At 44.4% G+C, this 8904-nt stretch overlaps 4 protein-coding genes across 4 annotated transcripts in view; all 4 read right to left on the reverse strand.

Annotated features, from left to right (window-relative positions):
• C922_03133 (AGC/AGC-SAR/CILIATE-E2B protein kinase) overlaps positions 1-1888 on the reverse strand; it is a gene marked incomplete at both ends in the record, with an annotated part of 3911 nt that extends 2023 nt beyond the window's left edge. The window contains 4 exons of the mRNA XM_008818725.1: positions 268-698; positions 862-1036; positions 1172-1241; positions 1857-1888. Coding sequence (XP_008816947.1) covers positions 268-698; positions 862-1036; positions 1172-1241; positions 1857-1888 — 708 coding nt within the window. The remainder of the gene's footprint in view (positions 1-267; positions 699-861; positions 1037-1171; positions 1242-1856) is intronic.
• A 1697-nt stretch (positions 1889-3585) lies between these two features.
• Positions 3586-6329, reverse strand: C922_03134 (hypothetical protein; the record flags this gene model as incomplete). The annotated part of the gene is made up of 2 exons (XM_008818726.1): positions 3586-3705; positions 3879-6329. 2 exons carry the CDS (start codon positions 6327-6329, stop codon positions 3586-3588), a joined length of 2571 nt encoding a protein of 856 aa, XP_008816948.1.
• A 99-nt stretch (positions 6330-6428) lies between these two features.
• On the reverse strand, positions 6429-7178 carry C922_03135 (ATP-dependent Clp protease, protease subunit; the record flags this gene model as incomplete). The annotated part of the gene is made up of 1 exon (XM_008818727.1): positions 6429-7178. One exon carries the CDS (start codon positions 7176-7178, stop codon positions 6429-6431), a length of 750 nt encoding a protein of 249 aa, XP_008816949.1.
• A 679-nt stretch (positions 7179-7857) lies between these two features.
• On the reverse strand, positions 7858-8616 carry C922_03136 (bis(5'-adenosyl)-triphosphatase; the record flags this gene model as incomplete). The annotated part of the gene is made up of 2 exons (XM_008818728.1): positions 7858-7942; positions 8096-8616. 2 exons carry the CDS (start codon positions 8614-8616, stop codon positions 7858-7860), a joined length of 606 nt encoding a protein of 201 aa, XP_008816950.1.
• Positions 8617-8904: the final 288 nt, after the last annotated feature.

Genomic DNA, 8904 nt, shown 5'->3' on the forward strand with positions numbered 1-8904 from the left:
TATTTAGGGACGTGTTCAACAGGGTGAGTCACTGTTTCGAATCGCGGGTCAACCCGTAAAGAACAAAACTGGAATAGGCACGCATCAATGTCATCTAAATGTTTTGGCGACCGAGGAAGGAATCCTCCATGTAATGGCATCGCCGCATCAATGCGCCGAAGGGTGCACCTCTATGTGTGCACATGGAGGCAGCAGGAATGCAAGTGTTCACCCTCCTTGCGCGCGTGGGCGCTCCCCCCCTGACGGGACCTCACTCAGTTATATTACTTTGTTAAGTACTCTTATTTCTTTATCGTTAATATAAACTGTGGCTTTACCTTCCTTCAATATATATAACACATCGCCATAATCGCCCTGCTTTACAATTGTCTCCCCTGGTTTGAAAGTCTGAATAACACATGCATTGGTAATCATATTCTTCTGTGCTTCCGTTAGCATGTCGAAGACGGACACAGAGTCGATGAAGCTCCTGTTTTCGTTAAAATTTCGATTAGACAATTGCTTTAGTGTTGCTCTGAAGGTACTCCTCTGCACACCCCAGAGTGTACCGTCCGTCTCAGCTATGATCGTTGCGCTCCTCTGAGTGTTGTGAATTAGGGCTGCTTCCCCGAAGGACGTCCCCTTCCCCATGCTCTTCACCTTCTTATTATTCACGTACACATCGAACTTGCCGCTGTTTATAATGAAGAAGTAGGAGCCTTCGCGCGGGAGGAAGAGCGAGAGTGAGGGGTGTGTATGTGGGTATGTGGGCGACTCAAGCGGACCAAGTGGACGGTTTAAGCAGACGCAAGGAAAATGCAGAAAAAAATAAACAAAACGTACAGATTCATACACCTCTACTCAATGTACTCGCGGCGGTACCTTTCTCCCCCTCCTTTATCACCAGGTCTCCACCCTTGAAAACAAAAAACTGCATATAATTAGACAGGGTCAGTATTTCATTGTCGTTCAACGTGCTACAAACGAGGTTATTTTTGAGCGCCGTCTTTATCATCTCGATGTCTTCTGCAAGCTTTTCCCTCAGTTGGAGGTGGTCCTGGTGGGTTGGCCAGCAAAAAAAAAAAAGAGGAAAACATTTGGCTCAAAAAAGGAAAAAAAAAATTGCGAAACGACCAATCTGAGAAGAGTTTATAATTCTCCCATGAGCGGACTCATTTCACTGGTACCGTACCTCCATCAAAGTGTCTTCCCCCGAGAAATCGTCATTTGAAAAAATGGCCTTCTTCTTATTCCGTTCATTGCTGAAATGTGGGTGAGAGGTGGCAAGGCGTGCACGTATGTATTTTCAACGCATGTATTTTCCGCCCACATCGAGGGAAAACACACCCTAATTGGGCAGGCGAAAGCTAAGCCGAGCAAACGAAATCGCGCCGTCGTTGGTGACAAAGCTAGTGATAGCACTGATGGTGACGAACCACCCCATCATTTTTCAGCACGTAGATAAGTAGAATAAGAAAGCGAAAAGGAAAAAGAGACCAGGTGTGCAGCGAACTTCTGAATATTACTCCGAACATAGGTTGCACAACTGGCGCTGTGCACACAGGTTAGCGTGTGGGGGTGTCTAAGCGAGTTTCTCTGGTAGCATTTCTCTCTTCCACCCCGTTCCGTCTGACTGATTGGATAAGAACTGGCACACGCATTTTCACCGCTAGTCTACTAACTGCGCTTGAAGCGAACGCGCATAATGAGCAATGTGTAAAAACTGGCAGTGTGTTCATACCAACCTTCTTCACACAAATGAATGCAATCGAAAAAACAAACCGGTTTGTTTCTTCTGCGTTGTAGCACAGAATGCGTTCGCATAGACACATACGCATGCATACATCCATAAATGAACTTCCTTTTTCCACACTTACCCCTTTTTTGGAACATCGTCATTTTCATCCATTTTTTCTTCTTATTCGGTTAATTCCATGCGTACTTTACCTTTACAGCCTTTTCAAAATGTGTAAAAAGTGTATTCATGAGAAAATGATCTTTTTACAAATTTAAAAATGTGGACGATGAAGGTGAAAGGAACTAAGAGGTACACATTTTTGCAAAACTGAAATGATAGGCAATTCGGAAACAAAAAAAAAAAAAAAATGCAAAAAAATATTAAAGTGTGAAAAACACAGCTAAATCAGTATCGGAAAAAAGAAAAAAATTCACAGCAAAAAGGTGTAATAACAGAAATTGTTAAAATGAAAAAGTTTAGGGGGATGAATAAATGAGTGGCATTTTTATAATGTTCATTTTTCTCTCGTTTTGCCTCGCCTTCGCTTATTCACCTGTTTGTGCCCGCCGAATGCGTCACTAAGAAAGCTGTTCCGTCGGAAGGAGCTGTCACTTGAGCGCTACTGCAACTTAGCCCAATTCGCCCCCTTCCTTGGCATTTATTTTGGGAAGAGTAATGGACCGCCATTCTGTTTTGAAGCACAGCTGTAATGCCCTGGGCAAAGTGGAAAAATGCATAGCATTGGTTTCAACACAACCTAAAAGGGAGAGCTAAGTTCCCTCATTCTCTTTTTCCCGTGTGTATTCCTGAATGATGTTATGTGGTTGTTTTAATTGTCACATGGAATTGCATTAAATTGCATTAACGCCTTTGTTTTTTTTATATGGAGGGAACTAAAAGCATTTGTACTTACCAGCTGTTTGCTCCCTTTTAGTGAAAAGGTTATTTATGCGCGTAACTAGCGGACGTGCAGTTTTGGTGAAAATTTCGATGGTGGATCTATGGAGAACGCAACAATCGATGCCTTCTTCGGTTCATAGTGCCATTCTGTAGTGAACCATTTTAATGAGCCGCTTCACCGCGTTGCGCACAGAGTAACATCAAAAGGGGGTATTTCTTGGAGGCACCCAAACTTGTGAGATATAACTCCTCCCATATGTGCAGCACGCCTGGGGTCGGTGATCTCCCCCCTCACTTTGTCCAATGTTCTCACTGCCTTATTGGGGACACATGAGCCACTGCCCCGTGGAAACATTTTTTCTTTTTTTGTTACCGTTTAAGAAAGCTTATGGGGTAGTGGGTACTCCCATTTTGTTGCAATTTGAAGAGACAAAAAAAAGAAGAAAAAAATGAGCAAAATGGCATGCCCATCAGAATAGGAAGCAGTTTTCTCTTCCCAGAGTGGTGGAAAGGGCACATTCGTGCAATTCGCGCAATTCGTACAATGTGGTTATGTACACACACATGTGGCGCTGGTATAAGAGCAACGCACCGCTAACCGCAACGTCATCCAGGTAACATCGTGCCGATTTTTAAATCAAAGCAGTTGCGCGTGAGAGTCGTGAGACAAATGATGTGGCCGTTTCGTAGCGCTCTCCGTCCTATTTGGTCTGTTTTGTACCGGAAAACTTCCGCTTGCAAAGAGAAGGCATCTAAACGTTGCCGCGTAGACGTTACCGCGCCGGATCACCAGTAGTTTCCTGCTCCATCATATTGAAAAAAATCATCACACGTTTGTCCTACTGTGGAGGTACGCATCTCTCCACTGTTTGCACACAAACTATCTGCGCCGTGGAGGAAGCAAATTAAATATATCAAAACTTCCTGAACGTGGAATATTTTTTTCTTTTTTTTTTATTTCAGTTTGGCTAGCCAACCAGCTTAATCTTCTGGTCGACATTTTTCGTTTCCTCCGAACGGTTGCCCTGGTACTGCTTCGCCAGCAAGTAGTAGAAATATTTGTTTTGGATCTTCTGCTTGTTGTAGGCCTGCACGGGGGGGTGAGCGGTGAAATGGGGTATTCGTCAAAACTGCTCGGTTTGTGGAAGCAGGTGTGAAGTTGGGGTGATGGTGCTCGCTCTCAAACTCACAATATGTAAGTATATCTATACACGCACACATGTGCCTCTTTGCGATCTCCTGAGCGCGCCAATCCGCTCACCTGAGTTATGTTCAAAATGTCTACGTTGCTGAGATCTGCCATGTGTTTCATAAACAGAGGTATGAATACATTAAAAAAATTCGGATCGGGGAAGGACAAGTAGGACATTGATCTGAGTAGGGAAGCTAGCGTTGAGAGGCTCATAAAATAGACATTTTTGCACACATGTATGGTGAGAACTTGGAGCAGGGAGTAATTTTTCGCTTTGATAGCGCGACGCGTGTTACTGTTTTCTTTTTCCTCCCAGTTCTTCGCATCGATACCAGCGGTCATATTTAAAAAGCTTTTATTGTCATTCAGCCAGGAATAGCTATTATATATGACATTCCTTATGGTGTGGTTAAATCTGTTCTTCTTAACAACTCTGTGTTTTGTAAAATTCAACAAAAAATGAAAAAATGTGGACAGTGTGCTGGGATGACACAAGTTATTAATGTACAGATCCACCATTCGATGTGTCAGGCCGTAAATAAATGCCTCTTTGTAATTCCTATTTGTATGCGATAAGAAAATTAAGAGACTTTTAATTTCCTCACTGTCAAAATTGTCAATTATGTACAGTTCATTATTTTTTATAGCATTCAGAATTTTATTTTCCATTTTTTTGAATGTGGCACAATTGTGGTGTGCCTTCAAAGATAGTAAAGAATCTACTAGGTGAAATATATGACCAATGTAATAATTTTCGACATAAAGAATTTTTTTCCTATATTGGTGAATAGCTTCTTCATCCATTTGTGTGGGTCCCTCCGCATCGACCGTGAAGTTCACTTTGACGTTATCCATACGTTCGCTGACCTGTTCAAACAGTTGTGCAATTTTCTTATGACTAAATTGGAAGTGCAGATTTTCTGCTAATGATTGATTGTACGCTTCAACCATTTTTCGATCTCCCTTTTTCGTCTTGTCCAATTTAACGAATGGTTCATTTCTGATATCCTTCTCTTTATATTCATTGTAAAGGAATAGCTTGTGCCACTCGGACATGTGTGCACTTGTCCCTTGGCGATCCATCTCGTTAGCATTACCGCTTACAAAAGTCACGTTCAAATTGTTTTTCCGTTCGAAGCACTTCTCCCTGTTGCTTGTCTTCGCCTCAACGAAGAAGGCGTAGAAGTTCAACCCGTCGTTGTACAGGGGGTGCCTAAAGAGGGTGTAGTTCTGTCGGTTCACGTTTTCAATTTGAAGTACATCGGGGGGGATGGCGAGTTCGCTTTCTTGCGGCAAGGGGGAAGACTCTTCAGGAGTGGTGCCAACTTGGCTGCCAACTTCTCCGCTAACTTTGCTGCCAACTTGACTGCTAACCGGGCCACCCTCGTCTCCCTGAAAGTTGTCCTCATACTTGGTCAAGCTGCGCATCAAATCTTCACACAGGTAATTATTAAATGTAATGTTTTCCTTCTTGTACAGGGCGTACGTACGCGCGAGCAAGCACAACTCAAAGCGGTTGGCATTCTCTAGATACACATTTTTATTTATCTTCCTTGTCAGCAGCAGAAACAGTTCTGCGTCCATAAAGTTCAGTTTATGTAGAAAGTGCAAAATGCGCAGCAAAAGATAATTGTTGAAGTTGTAAAAGTTCTCCAAGAAGATTTCTACGACGGGCAAAACATAATCGCGCAGACTATGCTTGCCGCTTCTGTCGGTGGAGTCGGCTAGCAGGCTGAGGCATTCCAGGTAATGGTAGATCACCAGGGGGGGCACCTCGTTGTTTACGATATAGTTTCTCACCTGGTTGCACAATGTTACATTTTTGACATTCAAAGAGGATAAGTAGTGGAACATCATCATGCAGTAGTTGATTGTGGCTTCGTTTAGCCCGTCTTTCTCACCCTCAACGCGATCGCCACGATAACCGCGATTACCCCTCTGATCCATTTGATCTCCTTTGCCGCCCACCCCGCTGAGCAGCACTTCCAGCGCGGAATTCACTTTGGTCACGAAGTCCAAGTCGAATATTTTTTCCACGTAACACAAATACAGGGTGGCAAAAATGTCCGAAAAATTCAGGGCGTCGTTTTTATCTGCACTATTCTGGGATCCCCCTTCGAAACGTTCACACACAATTTGTCTGTACTGATCTATTAGAGTTTCTTTTTCTGACTGCAGGGAGAATTTTTCCTGCAGAAGTGCAAGCACTAAATTGGGCAACTCCCTTGTCATTTGTTTGTTTCCATTTTTGCTTACCAAATTGGCGAGTATTCCTTTTGACCCTCCATCGCGCTTTGGAAAGTTAGATGGTTTGTCGTCCTTGGGGTGTTCAATCGAGTTGATGTCTCCCTTCCTGATTTGTTTAGTCCCATTTTGCGCTTTTTTTTTGCCAAAATTGCTGCTCCGTTCGTGCGAGTAGAGTTTCCTTGCCCAGGCGATTAGCCATGTTGTCCTGAGCAGGTTGTACGTGGCAAGGTTCTGCGATCCACGCGCGGTTGGGAGCAGCCTCTTTGCGAGCATATTTTCCGGGGGAGGGGGTAAAGCGGTCACTTTTTTGCGGTGTCTCTACCAAGGGTGCCTCTAAACAGTGGTGCCGCCCCACAGGTACCTCCGCCCTCGCTACTCCTTCTCGAGGATGTGATCCACCAAGTTGAATTCCACAGCCTCCGTGGCGCTGAAGTACCTGTCCCTCTCCAAAATGCGCTCGATGTGGCTCTTCTCCTTCCCCGTGTTGTTGGCAATAATCTCGACGACCTTCCTCTTCGTGTTCATAATTTCCTTGTTCTGTATTTCTATGTTGGTGGCTTGATTGAAGGGGATAACCGAGTAGGATTGGTTCAAACAGAAGGAGGAGTTTTTCAGCGAAAAGCGAAACCCCTTTTTCCCACTGCTAGCCAAAATGCAGGAAATGCCATATGCCTTTCCCAAACAGTATGTGTACACATCAGACGAGATGTAATCAATCACATCGATGATCGATATGACATCTGTGATTCCATTAAGGTTTATAATTTTATTGTTTTCTAAATCGCCTGTACTGTTAATGTATAGATGGATGGGTTTTCTTTTGGACTCATACTCCAGGTAGAGGAGCTGTGAGATTATCTGCTCGGAGATGTGGGGATACACTGGAGATGACAGAAATATGATTCTCTTGGAGAGTAACAACGACGGGATTCTGATCCCGTGTTCGTTGTGTTCACCGGGTGAAAGGAGCAACTTCGTTCTGGATTTTTTTAGATTTCTTAATCTCCCCACTGGTACGTTGTTTCTGCTTGTTATGTAGCTGTACCTGGCGGTTGCCTCCCCTTTATGTGCACATAGGGGGGAGAGGGTAATCCCGACAAGCAGCAGCAGGTAAATTGGCATTTTTGCGTTAGAAACGGGCCTCTTTTTCCGTGTGTGTCGCGGACATGGTGGACGGTTCGGCCAGTACGCAGCTGCTCGGAGGAAGCCTCTACGGAGGATGGTTTTCCTGCTGAGGGTGGCTCCTTCCTCGTGCCTATACTATCCCATGTCGCGGCGAGCCCTTCAGGCTGGAACAACTCCGCGAAGTGTTCCTAAGGGGGCAAGGTGCTCCATACAGTTGTCAATAAAGGAAACATTCCCCTCGCGCAGTTATGCGAAAAAAAAAGGCAAAAAAAAGGTAAAAAAAAAAAGTAGAAAGAAGAGGAGAAAACAAAATATTCATTGGCTTCTCACCAGCGTGTATTCTCCCCTACTGTGTAGCCATTCGAACGGTTCACCCGTGCCGATTCGTGCAGCGACAGAAATTTGCCAATTAGGTAGCGAAAAAGGGTGAAGGAGGGAACATATTTACACCGACGTAGTAGGTTCTTTGTCGGGTATGCCATTTCGGATGAGGGCATTTAACGAGACTCTCAAAGGTGAAGCCCCTCCAAAAAGCGAGTAAATTGCGTAATGTGCGTAGAATGCAGGAAGTACGCAAAGGGCGGACACAATTACAACGTAGGTGTGGCACCTTCGACGGGCATATACCCACCCGTATGGTACATAAGTAGCGACGTCGGGCGCGTGAACGCAGCGCTCAAGGTGACGCAAAATTGATTTCGATGTAAGACCTTATCGTGTTTGCTTCTACTTCCATTTCGTCGATGGATCTCAGGGCAGTGCTGAGCAAAAAAAAAAAAAAAAAAAAGAAAAAAATCGCAAGAATGGGAGCACTCACAATGGTGAGCATGGTAAAGGTAGTTTACGTCACGTATGAAGTGATACAAAAAAAAAAAAAAAAAATGCAACCCCGCCGCCTCCTTTTCGGGCCTTACTTGAATTCTTCCAATTTGAAGGTCTCATCAACTGGACCCTTCGACGGGACATTCACCAAATGTTTGCAAGCGGAACACACGACATCTCGTCCGTATCCCCAATTCAATCTGTTCATGTCTTTATATATGTTGTCATTATTCTGATAGTCGCCTCCTTTCCTGGGAATTATATGAATGTGCAGCTGATCCACCGTTTGCCCTGCATCCTTCCCATCCTGTATAGCTATAGAGAAATCCGTTGTGTTGTGTAGGGCACCCATAACATGGCACATAAAATTTGACAACAAATTGATGTCTATAATTTCGTCTATTTCGAGATCGTTATATTTTTCTTTCCTTTTTAATGTGGTCAGTAGGATGTGTCCAGGTAGAAGTGGCTTGTTGTTAACAAACCCATACGAGTGGTCCGTCGTTATGAACACTTCCCGCTTGTCAATTTGGAAGATCCCAAACTGGTACTTTTCGCAGCTTCGGTTTTTGTGCCACTTTAGTTTGGCCAGGATTTGTTTGTACTTCTCCATTGTGAAGGTGGTAACAGATGGAGGCACGCTGGTTATGCTGTTCGGGGAGGCCAATGCGCCTCAGAATGAGTGAAGTGGACCAAGGAGGGAGCCGCCACGGGATGGGGACTTCACAAATACAATCAGCAGGTTCGGAGGTACAATCAGAACATGGTGACAATTACAATGACAGCATGATCACAAGGTCGTTTGTGTTGCGCCACATCTCATCGCGGCACCGCTTCACCCACAATTGCGCACTACGTGTCGCCGTACAGTTTATCATTCCCCTTTGTTACCTTTCGTGTG

The sequence above is a fragment of the Plasmodium inui genome (assembly GCF_000524495.1).
Source record: "Plasmodium inui San Antonio 1 unplaced genomic scaffold supercont1.12, whole genome shotgun sequence".
Lineage (NCBI taxonomy): Eukaryota > Apicomplexa > Aconoidasida > Haemosporida > Plasmodiidae > Plasmodium > Plasmodium inui.